This window comes from Camelus ferus, chromosome 13, assembly GCF_009834535.1.
Source record: "Camelus ferus isolate YT-003-E chromosome 13, BCGSAC_Cfer_1.0, whole genome shotgun sequence".
Classification (NCBI taxonomy): Eukaryota; Metazoa; Chordata; class Mammalia; order Artiodactyla; family Camelidae; genus Camelus; species Camelus ferus.
The window spans coordinates 42731720-42755621 of record NC_045708.1 but is presented as its reverse complement, the minus strand read 5'-3'; the positions used below and the strand labels follow the sequence as shown (position 1 = coordinate 42755621).

The 23902-nt window shown below is 41.0% G+C and overlaps 1 protein-coding gene across 3 annotated transcripts in view; it reads left to right on the top strand.

The window, feature by feature from the left end:
* The window catches only part of MYSM1 (Myb like, SWIRM and MPN domains 1), a 37770-nt gene extending 24656 nt beyond the window's left edge, over positions 1–13114 (top strand). Inside the window, exons 14-20 of one of the 3 annotated variants that reach the window (XM_032494398.1) lie at positions 208–258; positions 972–1046; positions 1654–1842; positions 2388–2436; positions 6523–6628; positions 6806–6863; positions 7891–13114. In XM_032494398.1, the coding sequence (XP_032350289.1) occupies positions 208–258; positions 972–1046; positions 1654–1842; positions 2388–2436; positions 6523–6628; positions 6806–6863; positions 7891–8058 (696 nt within the window). In that variant the 3' untranslated portion in view covers positions 8059–13114. Of the gene's footprint in view, positions 1–207; positions 259–971; positions 1047–1653; positions 1843–2303; positions 2437–6522; positions 6629–6805; positions 6864–7890 lie in introns of all 3 variants that reach the window. The other 2 variants (XM_032494397.1, XM_006186291.3) reach the window with 2 other exon arrangements.
* Positions 13115–23902: the final 10788 nt, after the last annotated feature.

Here is a 23902-nt window from a genome sequence, read left to right as displayed (position 1 = left end):
TGGGTTTTGATTTTATATATAAATATTTATGTATTTATGTATTTGTTTGTTTGTTTGTTTGTTTTAAAGTCTGGTTTGTGCTGAGCCTTGATTGGTGGTGGGAACTTGGTGTGATGGGTAAAGGAGGAAAGGGTGGACATTCCAATTGGGAAGAACGAAATCTCTATTTTTATGCTCCCCCCCCCTTTTTTTTTTTTTATATTTCAGGAGCCATTTCAGGTGAAAGTGGCTTCAGAAGCACTTTTAATAATGGATTTGGTAAGGATATTATATTGTGTTACTTAGTTATCTGATTTCTATTCTTGTGTATTTTTATTGCAGGCATAAGAGAGAGTATGGAAGACGTGTATTTTGGATCTTAACTATCCTCTTTTACAAGGAATCTAAAAATAAGTCTTTTCTTTTGGAGAAAAGCCAAACAATTGCATGTTTCCATATTTTAGAGAAAATAAATTAATGTGAGTTTTTGCAGACTGTTTATATCATTAACCCTATTTTAATTTCCTGGTATCCTTGTCTGCTGCCTTCTAGATAACTGCAGGAAAGCTCAACTCTTAGTTTGGAGGCTCCTTGTTTTGCACTAAGCTCCCAAGACCTCCAGTAGTTGTATGTACACGCGTTTATGGTGTTTTTCTGTGGTGGACCCAGTGTGATTTTTACTCTATCCTTATGATACCTTTTCTCAGTAGGGAGAGCAAATGGTGTCTTCAATTTTATAAGTAAAAAAATGGCATCTTAGAGTGTTTGAATGTTTGGTCCAAAGCTTCTCAGCCGGCAGTGAAGATAGATCTAAAATCTTAAGTCCCTAAGTGCTGAGCCTGGCATCTGGCTCCTCTACTACGCTACTTTATTTTAGAAAAGCATAATTACCACACTTGGAAATGCCTCTCCTCTGATAAGTGGCCTTTGTCCTGGTTTTTTGTCAGGTGGGTTTGTGTGTTTGGGCTAAGTCTGCCTTGTTTGCCTTTCAGCATGCTCACGTTTCTATGGCAGAAGTGATTGGTCTTTTAGGAGGAAGATACTCAGAACCTGATAAGATAGTTGAAGTAAGTTCTCTCTTAAAATGTTTTAAGTTATTTAGTCTGCCATACCAAATATTTTTATAGATTTCAGTGGATATAATTAACACATAGACTTTATGATATTAGTGAGAATATGCAAATGTAGAAAGTTCTATATTCCTAGAGGTGACTAAACATTCCGTATATTGAGCACCTGTTTCCTTTTACCACTGAGAAAGAGGGAATGCTGCCAGGCCTTGGTGCCTCGTTGCCTTCACCAGTAAAAAGCTTCACCTCCTAAGGGGCCGGGAAACCTGTGCTTATAGCTGAAACTTGGTGTACACCATTCTCTAGTAATTATTATCATAAATAATAGGCATCATGGAAAGACTGTGTTAGTACAGATATTACATGGGCTGACCTGGAAAACTAACACTTAACTTGTTTGAGTAGAAAAATAGACTTTGAGTTCCTAGCATGCAGTCCCACTTTTGGAGAGTACTTCATTTGCAGGTTAAAGGCTGCCTCTCATATAGGCAAATAAAAGGCTTGGCTTTAAAAAGTTTCTGTATCTGTGTATGAGGGACTAAAACAATGAAGTATAGAAATAACAGGATTTCAGTGTAATCATGTAAGGATTAATCCTTTACAGGTCTGTGCAGCAGAACCGTGCAACAGCCTGAGTACAGGACTGCAGTGTGAGATGGACCCTGTCTCACAGACACAGGCCTCGGAGACCTTGGCTGTCAGGGGCTACAGTGTTATTGGATGGTATCATTCTCATCCTGCCTTTGACCCTAATCCTTCCTTACGAGATATTGACACTCAAGCCAAATACCAGGTGTGTTTATAGGTCTTTGTATGTGTATTCTGTACATAATTGCACATTCTCTCCTCTCTCACTGTTTTCTATTAAATAAATATACTTTTACCATTTCTAGCAAGTGATTACAAGAGTAATATATATTTCTTTAAACATTTAGAAAATCAGCTCTTTTGCTTAATATAGACAAACCATCAAAGAAACAGTGATGATTCTTCCCAGCACCTTTAAAGATGGTGAGAACAACTAGAACTAGGCTGGGTGATCTTTTTGGGTTGGATTGAATGTGTTTGGGCCTGAAAAATTTAGGGTATTGAATGAATGTAAAAGACATTTAATTTAGTTGTTGTTTAGATGTAAAATTTTTAACACAGATTTGCATTCCCATTTCCTCTGTTAGATGTTTAAAATGTTGGTATGGGTAAATACTTTTAAATATATGTAGTTGAAACTAATTATACTTTTTTTTTTAATTGTAGAGTTACTTCTCCAGAGGTGGTGCAAAGTTCATTGGAATGATTGTTAGTCCTTATAATCGAAATAATCCTTTACCTTATTCTCAGATTACCTGCCTGGTTATAAGTGATGAAATTAGCCCAGATGGCTCTTATCGTAAGTTTTCAACAAACACAACTTCCTCCTATTTCTACCTTTTTTTTTTTTTTTTTTGAATCCTATAAATCATAGAATTTATACCTACACAAAACAATTTGATAGAAAAGTTTGTGTCCTCAACTAGGGAGTCACTGTTTGCATACCATGTAGTGCAGCCACCCTATTTCAACTTCTATTATTTCCTTCTAGCTTTAAGTCTCCACTGTGTTACCAGGGCTACTAGGCAAAAGGATTACACCCTGGAGAAAGTTAGGTCCTGGAGACACTGCTGTAAGCAAAATAGGCAAAGTCTCTGTTCTCTTGAAAATTTTTGATAAATGCAGACTTGCTTTCTCTGCGATGGCATTCAAATGAAAAAAATAAATAAATAAAAAGAATGATGACCACCCTACCACCATCTCGCCACGACCTCCCAGTTTCGGCTCAACAATGCCTGACTATTTTTATATCTCTTAGTTTCTATTCTACTTCAAGAGAGAATTGGTTGGTTTAACTCACCATCTGACTTGCTTCCTTTGGGATTTATGTCCACCTGGTCCAGTCTACTCTGGCAGGATAGGGAATTAGTGTAGCAAACTAGGAAAAGTAGTCTAGGAAAAAGTAGACTAGGAAGAGGAGGGGAGTGTAAGAAGGGAGTGTGGATGGAAAGGAAACGATTAGAGGAGACAGTTACATCGCTAGGATGTTCTCTCTCCATCCTGACTGCCACTCTAATTCACTGTCCTCTCTGGATACTGTCTACGTTATCCTCTTCCCCATTAGCTCATAAGCTCCTTGATGGTAGATATTATCTTGTACTCACTTTTGTATCCTCAGTTTCTAGCACAGGGCCTGGCATAAAATAGGTACTAAATGAATGTTTAATAAATTACTTTCTCATTCTTAATAATGCCATTCAGATGCCCTCTCTTTGGTATAGACCCCTTGAACTCCGTGCTTTATCTTTTGTGCAACACTTGTTTCCTGCCTTCATGGTCATTTTTGTCTTTTAATGTAATTTATCTCTTTAGCCTGTCTCACTAAACTGTGAGCCCCAAAGAGCAGAAGCTTTATCTTCCTTGACTTTGTATCCCCAGCAGCACCTAATCAATTGCCTGGTACCTTGGAAATGGTCATTGCTCTGTATGGTCTTTATCGGATGGATAGTATTGACATTAACTTTAGTCTAAAATGCCCATTTTGAACATAGCACATATACATCATTCTTTACCCCAGTATAATTTTACAGGAAGTTACAAAAGGCAGAATCACAATTAATTTGTTATCAATTTAAATCATGTTCTAATATCAGTTTGCTAGATTTTAGGAGTGAACTTCTACTCTGATGCTGACTAAAACGGTCATAAGTAGCTACTTACAAATGATTAAATTAAATGAAATTTAAAATTCAGTTCCTAGAATCCCACTTCTGGCCAAAATGAAATAACAGAGACCTGTCTGAAACTACCAGAAAACTGGACAAAATATATAAAACAATGGTACTTAGGATATAACCTCAGGCAGTGAAGAAATACTATTGCTGAGAGATGGGAAACAAATGAAATGAGCCCAGATTACCCCAGTTTATTGACTTAAAAGAGCTGCCAGGTGTGGCACAAGGAGAAGAAACCCATCCAGAACTTGGTAGACTCTGAGTTGAGGTGGAGGAGGTGAGACCAGGGAGACCAGGGCAACTAAATTTGCAAAACAGAGTACCAGAGAGCAGAAAGCCGCTTAGATAACAAACTCCAGAGATTCGTAGAAGGTTCAAATTTAGTATTTAGCAAGATACAGACTAGCACATGTTTGTGAAGAAACTACCCCAAATGGGAAAATTTCACTCAAAAGCTTAGAGGCACAGTGCTGGGTGCTTGCATCAGCTACCATCAGGCAGCACACCTGTATTTCACTGTCATCATTGCAGAAAGCTCTCTCGGGCAGAGCTGCCCCTTGTGTGGCCTTACCACTGCTTATTAGGTCTTAATCTTTGGTTCTTCCCTTTGCTCCTCTTAGAAACCCTCTGGCTCAAGAATTAAAATTTTCTAGAAGCCATGGGATACCTTGTGTTACAGTACTTTGAGTCCTTTGTTCATTTATTCATTCATTTTTCCCCCCTCTGTTAGGTATGTACCCAACCTACATACCTAACATCTCTAATGGTTATTTTCTCTACTTGTAGCAGGAAATATACTTAGTGATTAGTTATATTCTGATGTTATAGTAGATAAAAATAATCAGTACAAAAGGAAGTTTTTACTGGTTTAGTGCCATATTTTTAACTTAGAAAATATTCTTAGAACTATATAACGTGTTTTTTTTATAAGCGCAGACTGAAAATGCATTTACCACTCTTTTAGTCTCATTTTTTACTTTTATTAGGAGGAGTTCCTTGCCTGACTCAGATCCCAGCTCTGACATTCATTATTTATTTTACCTTGGGCAGGTTACTTAACCCTCTTGTTCTCCTTTGCCACATCTGTAAAATGAGAGAAAATTATTACCTTGCTTACAGGGGGATTGTAAAGACTGTTGGCAACGTATGTCGAGTGCTTAGTAAATAATAGGTCTAAAATAGGTAGTTACGATTATGGCTGTTGTCTGTGCTTAGTAGGCAATCAAAACATATCAAGTAAATGATTATTATCACAAAAGGAGTTTGCTTAATAGCTGTGTACCATAATGCGACACTCTTCTTAAGTTCTTTGAGGGGGGAAATGAAATAGAGAATTGAGAAATGCAGAAAGATCAGTTATGATCAGGCTTGCTGTTCCCTCCCTTTCTTCCATACATCTGAAAAACATTGGGGGGGAATCCTTTTTAGAGTAAATTGACAAATTACACTTACATTGTGAGGAAGTATAGTTAGGATTTTTTTTTTCCTAATGCCTTATGATTTGCTGGCATTTTGTTTTCTCAAAAAGCTTTTTGATGGCAGAAACCCAATTGAGAGGCAGTGTAATGTAAAGGTTAAGAACATAACTCAACATGACTGGGACATTGTGCTGTACACCAGAAATTGACACATTGTAGCTGACAGTACTTCAATTAAAAAAAAAAAAAAAAAAAAACTTGAGCCAGCCAGTCTAGCTTCAGATCCCGGCTCAGCCTCTTACTAGTTGTGTCCATATGTCCAAGAACAGGTTATTTAACCTCTCTGTGACTGGGTGTCCTCATCCAAAAAAAAACTGGGGACTGTACTGGTAGCTAGTTCATGTAAGTGGTCTTACATATATAAAAGCACCTTAAGCCTGGCAGTAAGAATTATATAAGTGTTACTATTATTCTTATGGTATTGGCCTTTGGTGATGAATCAGCAAATACCATTTTACATGGGGATTTTGAAGGATATGTGAGAAATGTCTAAGTAAGCTCATCCTTCGGTATTTTTTCCTTCTAACTTACGTAGGTGATATTCATCCCTTAGATTCATTTCCTCCAGAGTTTAGCATGACTCAAGTGCAGTTACTGCCTTTCCCAAATTAAACCTCTTCTTTGTCTAATCTTAGGTTAGCCACGCATAGGTAGGTGGAATGAATGTGGGCTCAGAAGTCAGGCAGGCCTGCTGGGGTTTAAAATCCAAGCTCTTCCCGCTTTACTAGCTGGAACAGGTTCAACTTGTGTCAGCCCGTTTTATCTGTTAAATAGGAATAACGCTGCCTACCTTATAACATTGCTGTAAGCTTGATAACCTGTGTGAAAAATAAAAAATCAATGAGATGGAATATTTCTTGGTTTGCCTAGGTCAGTCCCAGTTTCAGCCTGCGGTTCTGCACAACTATTAACAGTGCCCACTTCCACTCAAGAAGTCTCTTGGTTTGAATGATAAATTATGTGATCATCTTACCTGTCACAGTTACTTGCATAGAACTGTCATGCAAATGGCACTCTTATTTTTCTTTATTAATTGCTTGGCATTAATATGCTTGTTGGACCAAGTTCAGCCAGGCAATGCATATTTAATAAATGCCCACTATGTTCAAAGTGCTGTTTAGCTGGTGTGCCAAGCTGCTGACTAAAAACACTGAAGGGAATTTTAAGTAATTAAAGGGAGATTGGAGGTTTAAGAAATAGTCGGTAAAAGTGTGCTTCTTTTTGCTTTTCTAGGTTTACCTTACAAATTTGAAGTACAACAGATGTTAGAAGAACCTCGGTGGGGATTAGTGTTTGAAAAGACAAGATGGATAATAGAAAAATACAGGCTATCCCGGAGGTATGAGCTGTGGTTTGAGGTGGTTGCACATCTGTAGTGTTTCTCATTAAACTGGTTTTAGAGAAAACCCAAGTCAAATCTAAAATCGTGATGTATGGCATCACTGATAGTTTATTACAGAACTGATTCATTTATACTGTTTGTTTCATCGGGTTGTTTTCATGTTGCTTCCCACAGCAGTGTCCCCATGGATAAAATCTTTCACCGGGATTCTGACCTGACTTGTTTGCAGAAAGTAAGCTGCCTTCTTTTTAATTGGTTTCATTGTTCACAGATTCTAAAGCTGTTCATCTGGATGTGTTTTCCCATGATGCCTAGCACTTTGTGGATACATTTTCTGTGTATTTCCTTTATTGCTTTTTCTTTTCTAAAATTAATTTCTAGGAGATAATTAGTAATGTGTTTTTTTGCTCATGCTGGCATATAGGAATAATACTATTTTAGAATAAATTTGTCAGTGCTGGCTGAAAAATTTCTTAGATTATTATTATACACAATGGAGAACACTTTTCTCATTTTATTAAATTCAAAAGCACCCTGTTTGCATTTAGCTTTCACAATTGATCATTTTTGAGAATGGTAGTATAAATCTAACAATTAAATTTAAATGGTCACTTTATTTAACTTTCTGGTAGGAAGTAAGAGTCTTGAATTCTTCTATTTCACTTCTAGTTTTATATCTATGAGTATAAGGAATTAAGACTAGTAGACTGGCAACATTCGTCTTTCTTTTTTTTTTCTTTTTTTGGGGTAACAATTTGGAAATAGAAAATCTAAATATATTGTTTCTTTTTTGATATTTTTTACCCCCTTCTGTTATAGCCACTTTTTCTTTGTTCTGTTAGAAGATTAATATGAACATTTCCCAGGAAATAGCCTCTAGCATCCTGATTTTAAAATGGTAGAGTCCTGTATTCATGTGTACATAGACTTTTACCCTCTAGAATTCTTTCGTTTTGTAAATAAAACTACTAAAAAAAGAAGCAGAGTCACAAACTTGTCCAGAGTAGAAGCATCCTCCATACAATCTGAGAGGTTGATAAAGTCAGAAAGGAACCTAAACATTCCTCAGAGTGGCTTCCTATGTTTCCGCTTCACGTTTACTGAACACAAATTTATCCTCAGCCACATGTAAGGAAGACATTTCTCATTTGAGCATTAGAAAATGGGAGGTTTGGAAAGTGTTAAAATAATAATAGTAATGCCGACCCTCTTCTTACACTTTTTGTGTATTTAAATATAAAACTTTTCTTTTCCACTAGCTTTTGGAGTGTCTGAGGAAAACTCTGAGCAAAGTGACCAATTGCTTCATTGCTGAAGAATTCTTGACTCAAATAGAAAATTTATTCCTTTCCAATTACAAAAGCAAGCCAGAGAATGGAGTGGCCGAAGAGAACTGTACTGTGGGACCAAAGGAATTGTTAATGTAATTATTTTAAAGTAAGACATTTTAATCTTGACACAGTTGATCCTACTTCCAAAATTATAGCCTTGAAATTACTGTAAGTTAGTTAACAATGGCACAGCTTTATCATTTTTTTGCTAGTTCACGAAATCCAAACTTTGCCACATATACCATGTGACAAGAAGGAGATGGACTTGTTCGCACGTGGTGGTTATCAGAGTGTTGTGCTGAAGCAGGGTCTGCCCTAGTGCCTGGTCCGCTGTGGCTAGCAGTCAGGCCCGGGGACTGCAGAGTGGCGGCCTCACTGCTGTCTTAAGGTGGATACGTGGAATGTGTCTCTAATTTTTACTTCTCCCCAGACTAGTCATTTCAGTTTGGGTATCTCGTGTCTCGTTAGGAGCACTTCCATTCTTTTCATGTGTTTTGATGAGGCTTGTTTATGGTTGCAGATGAGATGTGAGTGAGTGGTCACTGAGGTGATTAACATGGCTGAGAACTGCTGGTTTAATAAATGTAACAACATGCTATGGGAGGCCAGCGGAGGCATCAGGAGAAAGTCCTAATGGAGAAGAGACCCAAAGGAGAGAATCAAATTACCAATTTTTAAATTACAGATATTTGCTTCCATTTTAGTTTATAACAGCACTACTATAGGATATACCATTTTCTCAGCTGTCTGAAACATTTTGTATGGGTTTTAGATACATAAAATAATGAGCCTGAACTATGTGTCCACTGACGTTTGTGTGTGATAAAGCCAGAACACAGGTAATCATAACTCTTAAACTAGTTTTTTTTTTTTTCCCTACTACCTGCTATTGGGGGAAAGAGGCAAATTACAGTAAAGTTTAAATAAATCAGAGATTTAATTTTAAAAACAAAAAAATCCTTTCGGGATATATTATATATACTCAGCCAAGTTTCATATACTTGCTGAATCCAGAGCAGAGGTCAGCAAACTTCCTGTGTAAAGGGGCAGTTAGTCAGTAACTGAGGTTTTGCAGATCACATACTGTCTCTATCAGACATTCTTCTCTGTATTTTTTTGCAACCCTTTAAAAACATAAAACCATTCTTAGCGCATGAGCCTCACAAAAAACAAGTTGATGGTCATTATCTTCTAAACCCTGCTCCAGAGACTTGCAGACCTTTAAAATTTATTTTCAAATGCATGAGCCTGAGATACTGAAAGGTCTTCCATCAGCTTCAAACAATCATAAAACTAAAAATTTTGATTTACATTTAAGTACATTTTCAGATGAAAGCATTCATGCTACCTGATTTATTCTGATAGATTTGAGTTTATTAACTATAGAATTGACAAGTATCCATTCTCCATGCATTCTTACTAATAACAGTTTTATTACATCTAATCTTGGTATAATTCTGTACTTCTACCTTTTTTGGTTTAATGAATATCAAGGAAAATAAGTCAGTATTGGAAGGAGCAGTGAGCCAGTTTTGGATGACCTGGGTCTTGGTCCAACCTTGTGATTTGGGGGGATATAGTTTCCTTCTGGGGTCCTAAATTCTTGTATAACTGCATCTAAATTATCTTCCTAGCATCATTCCAAGTCTAAAATCTTATGATTCATTTTAACTGTTGGACTGCTCGCCTGAAACTTATATTTTGAGATGGTACATTTCCCAAATTACAAATGTTTTTAAAGAAAAGTGTTAGTATTTTCCATTTTTCCATATGCATTTAGGATAAACAGTGAAACATAACTTACAAAGCAGTTACTTCTGAGACTGGGGTTAAAAATGCTGTAAGACCCAAAATCAGGAAACCTGAGTTTTTCCCCTGATTCTGTTACCAGCTTTGTTGTGACAGTGATAAAATCACTTAACCTTCTGGACCTCAGGCTCTTCGCTTGTAATTCAAGGGCAGAAAGTCTGATTCTGCAAAAGGTAGTAATTCATTCCTTTGTACTCCTTTGTATGTCCTTTTGACAAACTGCCTTCCATGTATGTTGGAAACAGAGCCTGGAAAACAGTATTAATTAGCTTTCTTGATTGACATTTTCCTATATTATGGATGAACTTGGGAATGGAAAAGAGAGGAAATTGTTAAAAGTTCTGTTCTCAAATCTGGGTCTTCTGCATGCTGGTGGTCAACCACACTTACTAACCTAAGCCATACTGTGAGGAACTCAGATGGGAGAGCTCAGGGTTTAGAGCTTCGAGAGCACAATTTTTAAATTAATACTTGCTGAGTGGTTTTTCTTTTTTTTTTTTTTTGGATGATACAAGTACATTTATCTTATAAAAATTTTTTTAAAACAAAAATATCTCTATCCTACTATCTAGAAAACCACAGTTAACATTTTAGTATAAGTCCTTCCCCATTTTTTGGATCATGTAATATTAGTACATTAAAATCTGTGATGTTTTCCTCCCCTTCTCCCTCATTCATTCTCCTTTTCTCTTATGTTCTTAAAACATTTTTGCAACAGGTGCCCACATTCCTGTCATTGCCGATCTTGGCCTGCTGGGGGCAGTTGGAGAAGACAGAGGAAACCTAGTGGCAGGGTCACGCAGGAAGCTCCGTAGGCAGGGTCTCAGAGGAAGGCCTGCCTCTGCTAATGTTCACAGGGTGGAGATAGGACTTGAAAACACCCAAATCTCTTCATCCTGATTTGGTTCTTATATTGCACAATAATGAGTTTGCTTCCCCCCATCCCCATGTTAGCTAGTGGGAATGGCCACAATTCGCCAACATCAGGCTTAACTCTCTTTAAAAATCAAACCTCAAAGTAACATTCAAAAAAAGAAAAATCAGTGGAATAAGATCCACAAGACCAGATGCTCCTTCCCCCTCCCCGACCCACTGGCCCTGTGTTCAGAGCTGCATTATGACTTTCAAGAGCCTTAGGTAGTTTTGCCTTCTCGGGCCTCTTCTTCCATAAAAATTTAAAACATGTTAGAATTGCATTCATATAAAGTGAATTTAATATTATATATAAACACTTCATTCTAAAAGTTTGGGTTTTTTTCTTATGAATTTAAAAAAAATTAAAACGTTTTTGTGGGTCTCTAAAAGTATTGTGGGTCTCATGGTGCCTAGCAGACAAGCTGGCCCTGCCCATACTCTGAAGGGGGTGCTGGGGGAGTGGCATCACTGCCCTATCCCCTGGAAGCCTCCCTCAGACCCTGGGGGCTTGGCCAGGAACCCTGCGATTCCTGCAGCCTCAGATCCATAGACTTGAACTTCATTCTTTACTGACCTGACCAACATTCAGGAGTATTACTTGGGACCATTCATCCCTAAAAGAAAGAGGCCTTAGTGGCTGCTTTTAGTGTTCAGGTAGATATTTTGTTCTGATTTTTAATCTGTAGTTTTGAAACACATGCCACGCGTCCTGTCACCTTTTCTTCCTGCGTTTCATTTCCCTCAAGCCCTTTTCTTCATCCCCGTTCCCTCCACTTCTTACCTCTCAGGATGTAGGTACAAGGTCCTTCATTCTGTCATGCGTTGAAAGCAGGGCCTGAAGAATAGAGATGAACAGACCCATTCATATTTCCCAGAAGCTGACGTGCTGCCCCAGCCTTCTCTCCATAACTGGCCTCACCCCAGGAGTGGGGTGAGGGCCGTGGCTGCAGACCATCTGGGCAGCAGCTGAGACCGGGGCCCAGCAGGCCAACCTGGGCGGGCCTCCTGCTCTTCAGTTCACCTTCTCCCGTTTCTCTTGCTGGGTCCTGATGAAGTGAGCTGAGGGATCTGGAGGAACTGACGCAGTCAGGATGCCCCAGGTGACAGCCGACCACCTGGAAGGTAGCTGCCCATCCTCAGGTCACCAGCGGGCATCCAGTTGATGAATTTCTTCATAGAAATTAAGTCAGGGTACCCAAATTTGCTGGGTTTTTTTTTTTTTTTAACCTATACTTTCCTCTGGCCATAGCTGGAAACTAAATTTAGAGTCACACATTATGACATTTAGGAAAACCTTTTTCACACAAGCACAAAGAACAAAGCACATACATTTGTATCATCATCTGCTCCATCAGGGTTAATACAAAATTTAAGAAAGAAATGTGATCTACATCACCGGTGCACTAGTAGTTTAATAGTTTTCTTACAAATTAATACCATATTTTGCAATATTTCCGGAAAATCACTGGAGAATAATGTAATATGTTTTTGCTTAATTCCTGACTTTTTCTTAAATAATTTTGTGTGTGTTGTTGCCTCAAACTCTGTTTTTCATTTAACCTATAATTTTTGCTTTCTGATGTTTTCTAAATCTTACCTTAAATCCTTTTCTGGAACAAGGCAAAGAATAAATATGTTATCCCCCTAAATCAGGAGAAAGTGACTGTGCCCCAGAGAAGCTGTGATCTTGCCAGGGCCTCTGTACCAAACTACGTCTGAGAAGGTAAAATAACTCATGATGATGGGTGGTTTCATTTTATCCCTTTGTCTGTATTTAGGACTATATTCACAAGAACTTTAATTTCAGCCAAGACAAAAAACAAAAAATGAAGCCTGATCTGCTGTCCTCGGTAGTTTCCTGGAGTACTCTCTTAGCAATTAAGTATGACAAATATGATTTTATAGTTTGTATTCCTGTTTCAGAGGTTACTACAGAACATTTGCTTCAACCTATGAATTACAAAGTAGTATTTAGATTCTAGCATGATTCAGACAGGTCATATATATCTTTAAATCTGTAGTTCTGATGTGTAAATTGTGTCTTATGTATAAGTTTACTATGATTATTGGTAAAACTGTTGCTGTTTTCCCCAAATGTTATCAGTGTTTATGGATTTCTTTTATTAGTTTGAATTTTGGAATGTTCTGTGATACAATATTATGATTTAGACTATTTTGTACATTTAAATATGATTCCATGTTGTCTGTATCCATATTAAAAATACTGTAAATATCAATGTTTGTACAGTTATGAAAGCTTTTCCTCAGAATGATTGAACCCTCCTCCCTGTTCTTAACTGTGACATAAAATACCAGATTTTAAGCTTTGGGTTTTATCTTGTGAAAATTAAAGGGAAACATTCTGAAGATTCTGTGTAAATGAAATTTTGAAAATAAAGTGGTAAATCATTTGTTCTCTTACTAAAAACGATTAGCAGCATACACATTGAATTGCAGTCAGTGCCCCATTAATTCAGCAAACACTTGTTGAGCATTGTAGGGGCACAGAGATGAGTATGTCTTGGTTTCTTTCCACAACAATCCTGTTACCTAATAAGTGGGAAACACATAAAACCTGACATAGGTGGCTAAGACACTGAGATACAAAATGGAACTGATTATAAATGCCTGTAAGACTTCAAGGTGAGAGGTGTTTCAACTAATGAGCAATAATTCTCAACAGAGAGTGCCTTTAAACAGACCGACAGGGTTTGGTTAAGTGACATTTGGGGAAAATGTTCTAGAGAGAAGTGACCTTAGCGTAGGCACGGAGGTGAGGAATGAAGAAGAGAGAATGGTGAATCTTTGGCCAGAGGGTAGAGTATACGAAGATGTTAATTATGAAGGTAATTCACATTCAGTCAACTAAGAATACAGAAGGTAGAACTTAAGAGAAAAACCTTACCTTACGATTAACTCATTAACTGGTCTTTAACATTCCAGGCCTTGTTTTCTAGCATATGCAAAACCTATCAATTGAAAAACCACAGAACAAGGGGCAGACTTCTGTATGGATTTTCCATTTCTATTCATTCATTGAGGACTTCTTTCCATGTCAGCACATAAACATCTATTCATTCTTGGCAGGTGGTGTGTAGCATTCTGTAGTACAGATTTGCCGTAATTAATTTGATCAGGTTTCAACTGCTGAACTTAAATTTTTTTTTTGCACACTTAATACTTCTCTGAATAGATTCTTAGACGCTGAATTGCTAGATCAAGATCTATGTACCCTTTAAATTTTGTTAGTATCTGCAGGAAAAACTCAGTTTTCACAAGCTAATTTTCCTCATGGTACAGCCACGTTCATCATCTTGTTTACAGAACCAATTTGATTTCAGGCTCCTAAACGAAAATAATTTAGGTGGCAAAGTATAATAAAATCCTAAGAGTTCTAATTTCATGAGGCATTTATTTCATTGGAATTTTATTCCATTGGAATTTTATTCCTCTGTATAGCTGTTACGGAGTCTTGCTAATTAAGCATTTGCTGTAATTTTCTGATAGTGGGTGGCCTGCATCATACTCAGCCTATGGCTCCAAAGCAGCGCTGTCCCACAATCCTATTTGTACTGTAATAATGGTTTTTCTTACTGTTGCTGATGTGTTTCTGCGTCACTGATTCTCAATTATCTTCCCATAGAATGCAAGTAACTTCAGTAAAATATTGTTAGTATTTGCAGAGAGATACAGCTAAATAAAAAACTTGCTTTTGCTTTCCATATATTTCCTGCTATCAAAAACAAGCCTTATCAATTAAGAACCCTGGTACCTGTTAGTGGTATAATCAACGATTCCTCTCCCACCTTCCCCCACTAACAAGTTCACCTCAAAATGCAGGAGAATTGGACACTTTCTGAAAGCAAGTCAAGTGCTTAGTTCATTGTATACAGATTAGTGGTTATTGAACTTTCTTTTGTCCCCAAAACACCTGATATACTCAACAGTAAATGTGACATCTTCAACCATCAATAACCAGAAGACTGTCCACATCAGATTCCCTTTGCGTAACAAAATTTAACAGTTTAAAGGAAGTCTTGATAAGACCTTTTTCAGAACAGAACTATCTCCCTAATCACAAAACATTAACAATAAATGGCCTAATCCTCCCTGCCCACCCCCAGAGAAAGGGAGAGGTGGGTAGAAGGAGAGCTTCCTTTTATGCAATATCTCCAATTAGATTGCAACGTCATGGAGTTGGAGAGTATGTCAGGATAATTAAAGCTAGCTGCTGTGATGAAACATCCCCAATCAGTGCCTTAACACGGTAGGTTTGTTTCTCACACAGAGTGCACTGCAGGTGTTCTGCTTGGATGGCTCTCCTGGGCAGCTGGATTGCAGTCGGTAATTCAGGTACCTAGGTTCCTTTCACATGTGGCTCTGTCATCTCGTGACTCCAGGTAGCCCAGGTGTCATCCACTTGAGGACAGGTGAAAGAGAGGACAGACGATCACACACTTGATGTGTCCCTTGGCTTAGAGTCAACGCATCATTTTTGCTCACGTTTCTTTGGCAAGAATTAGTCATGCGGTCTCACCTGTATGCAGAGAGGGGCTGCTGACTGGGCAGTGGCTTCACAAGATTCTACAATGTGGAGGAGAACATGAGTCTTTGTTAGTGACCAGCCATCTCTGGTATGATGGCCAGGGTTGGTTTTATAAAATGTTATGAATTCATCTTCAGATGGGCTTTAAACTGTGCCAGAGCCCTAATATTAAAAGAAAATGGAGAACATATCCTATTCAAATCAATCTTAAAGTCTGAAAAGACCTTGAAATGTTTAGACTTAGAGTCATCCTATTTCTAATAGAAACTTAGGTCCTTGAAGCAACTTGCCCAGTCACACAGTCAAGTTTGAGGCAAGTTTACCTCTAGAAAAAACCCAGTTTTGCTATTGCACCATCCTTTTGAGTGATTCCAAATTATTTTTTATTTTATGGCATAAAGAACTACTCTGAAGATTTAATGTACAATTCAAATGTTCAATATAATTTGTGTTTTAATTTAAAATATAATTTTATCTTTTAGGACTGCAAGATCTAATAAATGCCGAGAACGTGACTTTTATGGAAAAGGTGACTAAAGAATTACTATTAGAAGTGATACAATTAATGGCACTTTATTAGCTTTCTCTAAGATTAATGAACCCCAAATCCTTGCTGTTTGCTTATAAATCCACAGAGCTACGTTTTTTAGTGAAAACGTTTGTATATAAAGACCACTAGAGGGCGCTCCATCACAGTCAATGAGCACAGTGCTCTCAGAGCAGTAGTGTTGATTGCACTTACAAAGAGATTTTGAAAACATCATAAAACATTCAGTTGCCTAGTTCCTTGACACTGTGTGAACTTTGGGTGAGTCTCCTTGTTTCATGGTCTCTTGAGGTTAGCCATTTTCATTTTTGAAGATTTTATTTTGAAGGTATTATAATAAAAGCATCCAACAATTTATAGACACAGTTCTAAATGCTGTACATAACAGTATCACATTTAATCCCCACAACAACCCTGCAAGAAGTTTTATTATTTTTATTTTAAACTTAGCCTTAGAGTCTTTAAGTAAGTCATCCAAAGTCATGCAGTCAGATGTAGCAAAAACAATTCAAACTGAGATCCATATGATTCTACAATCAGCTCAGCAAACCATGTGACTGGTTTCACAGCTGGAAGAAAACTAAGAAACAGCTTAGTTTCACCTCCTCATTTTTGGATGGGAGAATTAATACCCAAAGATGAGATGTGATTTGTCCAAGTCACAGACCCAGTCAAGGCCAGGTTGGGAAGTCGAGGTCTTCCCATTCCCAGGGCTCGTGGATCACACCTTATGGGAATCCTGCCTTCTCTGGGCAACCAAAGAGATTACAGATCCTGCACCACGCTCTACCTAACCCAGCAGACAAAGCCACGGGATTATTAGTCTGTTACTTAGACAACAGAAGAAACAGACCTTACGGATAGAAATTTTACTCCAACATGGTTCTGTCTTTCCCATGATGGCCAAGCCTGGGAGAAGTGAATTCATGAAAACACCTTGCATTTTCAAAAGTAACTCATCTCTCTGCCTCCAGTAGGTCCCCTCCATCCTCCATACTACAACCAGAAGGATTTTCTTTTTTTATGAAGCACAAATCTGAGCATGTCATTTCTCTGCTTAAAATTCTCCAATGGCTCACCAAGCTTTCTGCACCAAATCCAACATGGAAGCTTGGAAGACCCTCGTGACGTGCCCCAATCCATTCTCTAGTCTCACCTCTCACCAACCCTCCTGCTTCCAGCACACACACACTTGCAGCCTTTGCTCTAGTCATAGTGAACTGCTTGGTGAGTCTAGACACATGCAGCTCGACCCCACAGGCCTGTACACACCCTTCCCTCTGCGTGGGACTCCTCCCCTGGTCCCACCATTGCCTTCATTTATGCAAATTTCAAAACTCAAGCATCACTTCTACCTAGAAGCCTGCTCGTCACTCCTCTACTCTCCCCTCCAGAAGGAGTCAAAGCCTTTCAGTTGAGCCCCTCTAACAGCCTGATCTTACCTCTATCACGGCCCCAGGCACACTGGCTTTTCTTTGTCTCTTTAGTTTTCTGCCACATTCTCACTGGACTGTGAGCTTCTGAATCAAACAGACCCTAACTTTTTAAACTTTGTATTCCCTGTGCCTGCTATCGTGCTTAGCATAGACTAAGAGGACACCAAATGGCAGTTTGATGAATGAATAAACGATTGAATGAAGGAAGGGAAACAAAAAGGAGAAAAACAGAAGGCAGATCCTTTGCAGGGGGAATCAGTTCTTCCACACTCAGATGCCAGATGTTCTTGGTTCCTCCTCTAAGAACTGAGGCAGAACCGTTTGTTCTGAAAAATGAGCCTCAGAGTCCGGGCGGAAGCCAAGAGCCTGGGAGAAGCAGCATCTCCTCATTAGCGTAAGTGCCGTGAGAGCTTCTGGAGGCCTGAATCAACTGATTAGCAAGGGCCGCTTGCTCCAGAAGACGGAGCCTCCCGCAATTTCCTCAAAAACACAAAGGCAGGTGAGATGATGACACTCCACACTTGATTGCACTCTCCAATCAAAAGTGCGACAGGACTAGGGTAATTAGGGGGCTTCAGAAGCCTGTCTTGCATCTTGAGTGTTTTCATCACTGGAAGTGCGCACAGGGTGAGGGTGCTCAAACATTTTGATCCATCACCTTGTGTTCTCTTCCATGACACCTACCCATGGAGAAAGCAACTCGGAATGAAACAGCAGGCAATGAAGTAGCATCCGTTTTAAGATGACAAAGGGGCCTCGGTAATTTGAAGTCAGGCAGTGAAACAGGCTCCGTATTCTTTGGGCAAGAGGTGTTTCTCTGTCGTGCAAACAGGGACCCTGTGGGCATCACCCTCAGACCCGGCCAAGTGGAGCTGGCGAGGCAGTGCCAGTTCACAGCCAAGCCTTTCCTCCACTTTGAGAGACGCCCTAGAATGGCACTATCTTTTCATCCAAGGAGTCCGCACAGTCCCAGAGGCAAAGGGAGGGCAGAGTGTGCTCTGGGCTGATCTGACTCCCTGGACACAGAATGGACTGTCCTCTCCTCCTTGGGAGAAAGAACAACTACAACAAAAAAGACAGAATAACAAAAACAAAAAATAGATCTTTGCAAGACTGAAGGGCTTTTATTGTTGCAGAAGGAAAAGGATCCTGCCACGCCCACCCCCCGCCCCCAAGGTTTAGGTGTGCAACAGCCCTCTCTCCTGGCCCTCAGATGCAGAACCCAGCTGTGCATCTTACAAGGCTCTGTGTAGCAGGCAGGGTTTATTTAGTTTTGCTGAGGGGCCAGGCCATGTAGGAGGAGCGAGCCCTGGATTTCCAAGCAAAAGATTTCTCTGGAAATTGGAGAGCAGGACTGGGACAGTCAGAGGAAGGCATTCTGGGAGAAGGTACCGGCGGAGCAGAGTTAGAGTGATGAGAGAAGACAGTGCCCACATGGGGTGAAGCGAAGGTTTCCATGAGGCTGCTACGGGCTGTGGGAGAGGGGGCACACACACGATGACACAAGAAGGGGGAAGGGGGGTCAGATTGTGAGGGTGCCAGGTGCTATTTGAGAGAGAGGTGTATTTGTGATCCTCATGAAAAGGGATTCAAGCCATCAAGAGCCGCCATCTTCGGATCCTACAATGAAGGGTTTCCACTGAGTCAGTGATGTTCAGGCTTTTATTTAGCTAGAGATCTCTGTTTAAAAAAAAAGCTTACCTAAAAACCAAGCTATTAGGACAGATGATAAACCATGTATTATCTTTCAAACAGAGAATAGCCAAAAAGTAGAAACAGCCAGTTGGCCATCAGCTGGAAACTGGATAAACAAAACATGGTCTATGCGTACAATGGAATGATATCCAGTTGTCAGAAGGAACGAGGTAGTGACAGGCTGCCACATGGCTGAGCCTTGGAAACATTGTGCTCAGGGAAGGAAGCCAATCACAGCCCATGTATATGAGATGTCCAGAGCAGGCAAACAACAGAGAAAGAAAGTAGATGAGTGACCACGAGGGGCTGGAGGAGGAAGGAATGGGGAGGGACTGGAATGGATACAGGCTTCTTTCTGGCATGAAGACAATATTCTAGACTTAGGTAGCGAGGATAATGACTGTGAATATACTAAAAGCCACTGAACATACCCAAAGCCATACTTTATAATGGTGACTTTTATGGTATGTGAATTTTGTCTCAAAAATAGAACAAAACAAAACACAAAGCAGATAAAGCAGAACTGAGGTGGTAAAGGGAGGAGGCCCACTGGGGCTCCAGGCCCTCCCAGCTCCCTGGTCATGTCCAGGGTCCCTTCCAACCTCTCGTTGTCAAGCCTGACTCCCAGAGCCCTGGGGAGCCAAGTAGGAGAAAAAGTGGGGGTCCTAAAAGAAAGAGGGTCAACCTTCACTTACTTCTCCTGTTTTCCCCCAGTCCAGTAAAGTTCTGCTTTTCCCACTCCAGACACCAAACAGACAGGGACCCAGTGGGGTTGGGGAGCTTCCTGCCAAGGATGCAGGGAGGCACTGGGGAAGGGCGGAATGGATTACTCCTTAAACCTACGTTTTCCCAGCCCTCAGCTTTCTAGCCCCATCTTCATCTACACTTCCAGATGTGCTGGGTGCTGTAAACTCCTGAGCCTTCAAGGGTAGGAGAGGTTCTACAGGGCAACACAGTCAGTTCTTGCATCCCCTGACTTTCCCGGGTCCGCTAAGTCAGGCATCTCCCATTTATCCACTCCACCACATCTGTCAGTACAAACCCACCACCACCACCACTTTGCTGTGATTTCCAGACGCTCCCGCAGGGACTGGAGGTTAACCGTGCATATCTAACTTTCATCTTTAACCCCGAGTCCACCATGCTTGTCCATATTTCTTAAATCCCCTTCAATCAGCACATATTAATTTTATAATTGTGAAAGAAAGAGAGAAAAAGGGGAACATTTTGGGGGTGGATTTGAAAGAACTTGCAACCTGTCAACAGATTGGAGAGGGAGGCAGGAGTTCAGAGAGATGGGAGGGCAGGGGGAACATGGGCAGAGATCTGGAATCAGTCAGAGACCAGAACCAGGTTCAGTGCTGATCACCCAGAGTTTACGTGGCTCCGTTCTTAAGGGAGGGATTCACATTTGAGCCATGACCGTGGGACACAAGAGGAAAGACTGAATTTCCAGAGTGACCAGTTGGGCGTGCAGGGTAACCAGGGCCTGACCAAGGCCCCAGGTGCCCCTGACCTTGGAAACTGGAGACACTTGACACCGTGCCGCCCCTCCCCCTGGCGCAGCCCCTCCCCCTGGCGCAGCCCCTCCCTGTGTCTGGGAGCTCATCTGACCTCCATAGGGGTGGGTGAGACATGGGACGTCCCGTGCTCTGGCGCCAGCTGACCTAGACACACTTGCAGGATCAGATGTTTTTGGGCCTTCCACCAACACCTGACATCCGAGCCAGAGCACACGTCTGGTACCTAGACGCCTGTTAACTGCTGCCAATCATCTCTGATAGGCCCTGTGGCATTTCTCGAGATCCCCACCACCCCCTATCCAGAACCAAAGTGCTGCTTTACCCAGGCACGTTCATGACCAACGTTTGAGGAGCCAGCATCATCTCCACCTCGGGAGGCTTGAGGTGAGGACTCAGGAGGAAGAGGAAGAAGCACGTCTCACCTAGACAGCTGCCCCAGATTTACCCTCAAACGGACATCCACCCTTAGGCTAAGCCCAGACCTGGCCTGTCTTTCTGTCAGCTTTCCAGGGCGCTTAAAAGCTTGATGCTGTCTCCCTGATGGCAACAGACACATCATCCTGTTGCCCAGTGTGGACCTGATTTGGGGGAGGCCCTATGGAAAGCTGGCTTAACCAGTTTCGCAATGTAAATTCGGAGGAGACTGGATATGAGCCATAATAGTGAGATTACATTGTCTAATGGATCGTGCTGGTTCTCTATTAGTCATTAAAATAAAGTGCTTTTAAAATGTTAAAGACAGTGAGGGGCCAGGGAATCCTAGGGTCAGGTCGGAGAAACAGACAAGACATCTAAGAAAGATACACCTTGTGGCTCTTCCTGTGGCTTCATGCCAGCACTGCCCAGGTTTAAACCCACCGCCACCACTCACTAGGGGTGTGACCCTGGGCAAGCATCCTGCATCTCAGGAACTAAGAGTGCCTAACTCCTAAGGTTGTTGCAAGGAATAAATGAATTAATACATGCAAAGCGCTTGGAATAGTTCCTGGAATGAAGCAGGCGCTCGGTAAATGTTAGCTCTTATCATTCCTATTATGATTATTAGTGATGTAATATTCCTTAAATGCCATATCAGTCAAGTTTCAGTGTGGGGAAACAGAAACCACTGTGGGTGTTTTGTGCAAGCGGGGATTTGGCGCAGGAAATCAGATGCTTACAAAACCACTAGAAAGGGGGTGACGGTGTGGGTTCCAGTCCAGGTGTTCAGGAAGGACCACTGGGTGATTAGTCAAGGTTGCTAGGACCTCTGAGGCCACAGCTAGGACCTGCTGGAATTAAAATCCCACCACTGCTGCTTCTGCTGCCTCTGAGGGCTGGGAGGCCATGGCAGGGTCCACCCAGGGATCGGGAAGCCAATGAAGGAGCCCTTGGCAGCCATGGACGGACACTAGGAGGCAGATACATCTCCACACTTGCAACAAAAACATCCCCGAAGATGCAGGGAGATGGCTTTCCCCTTACTTTCACCTGCCAGGTCTCCAGAACATCTAAATGGCAGAGCCTAACTAGCACACGGAACTCCGAGAGTCTGAGAGGTTAAGCTGTCAGCTCTCCACTGTTCCAGGGAGGAAAAGGGCTGGGAACAGAAGCGGGGAGAGACGGTCCACAATCCAGCAGAAGGCACCTCTGTCTAGAAAGGGAGCCTCACCTGAAGGGGGCAGTTGTTCCCAATTTCAGTCCATCCAACCAGATGGGGATAAAGAAGGGACTCAGGTAGGAGTAGACGGTGATCTCACTACCTTGGTCTTCACCAGGAAGCTGGGTCTAGGTTATGAGTATAACTATACTGCCCAAGAAAACACAGGAGAATGTTCTTATAATGCTCGCCTTTTAGGCAAAGCACAAAAACCAGAAGCCAAAAGAAGAAAGACTGACATGTTCAACCAAATCAAAAATCTAAACTAAAAATGGAAGCAAAACTTTGAAAGGAAATATTTGCAATTCAAATAAATGATTAATGTCCATAGTATATTAAGAGCTCCTTTAAGACAGTAGGGTTGTGGGGGGAGGGTATAGTTTAGTGGTAGGGCGCATGCTTAGCACACATGAGGTCCTGGGTTCAATCCCCAGCACTTCCATTTAGTAAGTTTTTTTTTCAAAAAGACAATAGGATTGAAAAAGTTAACTGTAACAGGTCATCTAAAAGCTTTTCATAGCTTGGTGTGTTGCGTATGCTGTATCCTTGTCAGAAGAGCCTTCTCTCCCTCACCCACCTGGAAAACCTCTATCAATATCTGAAAATTCTAATAATATCCCCTCTCCTTGACTAGTGAACTGATTTTCCCCCTGTGGATACCATAGTGCACAGCCAGATTTCCCTTCACACTGGAGGCACCAATCTCCCCAGCTATAGGACAAGTGAGTCTCATACAGGAATTGCCCTCTACAGAAAGAAGCTTCCTGGCCCAAGTCTACACCACTTTCCTGGGGGCAGCCTGGATCCAAGACTGCTAGATACAGAAGTACAGATGTCCAGAGCCCTTGGACAACCAAGACAGCACACGGTAGAGCCATGCCAGCTCCAGAGATGCTCCTGGGACTGGCTAAGTCCTCCGAGCAGATTTCCTGTCTCCAATCAACTATGCCCCCCTCACCCCTCCAAGTATCGGTCCACAGAGCACTTCCCAGTAAACCTCCCACACACAAACCTCAGAGAACTGGAGTCTGTTTTCCTGGGACTCTGAACTAGGACACTCTCCTATTGATGTTTATAGATTTTTTCCATAGTGTGATGTGTTGACTTATTTTTATCCATCTCAACAGCCTCTCATTGTACAAACATTCCACACTTATTCTTCTCTTTTTATAGATATGTAGTTCACGGCCAATTTTTTGCTATTTTAAACAGTGCTTCTATAAATATCTTTTTACAGATCTCCATGAGCACAGGTGAGGGTCTCTGGGGTGTGTGCCTGGAGAGGTGGAACTGTGGGGTCAGAGGTGCAGGCAGCTCCACGCTTAGCGGTGTCACCAAACTTCTCTGCAAAGTTGTATTACCCCTCGGCACTCCTGCCTTGCATCAGAGCACCTGCTCCTCCACACCTGCCCAGGTACTGCCAGACTCTTCAATGGTTGCCAGTAGGGTGGGAGGGAAAGGGCATTTCATTGTTGTTTTAATTATAATTTCTTTGGTGGCTAGTGAACTCGAGGACCTTTTTGTCTCTGTGGAGGGTGGTGGCGTATTCCTGCCTGGGAATTACTTGCTCGTATCTCTTGCCTATTCTCCTGTGAGGTTGTCTGGCTTTTCTTATTGATTTGTAGGAGTTCTTTACATATGGACTAAGCAGAGACCATTTGTTGGTCATCTGCATGGCAAAATCACCTCTCTCTCCGGTTTCTCTGTTAATTTTCTTATCCTTCTTCACATCTATAACTTTTACATATACAAATTTACATATGCCACTTACAATGAAAATGAAAATAATTTTATTATTTACCTTATCACATGCGGTTTAGGTGGAAAAAGCTG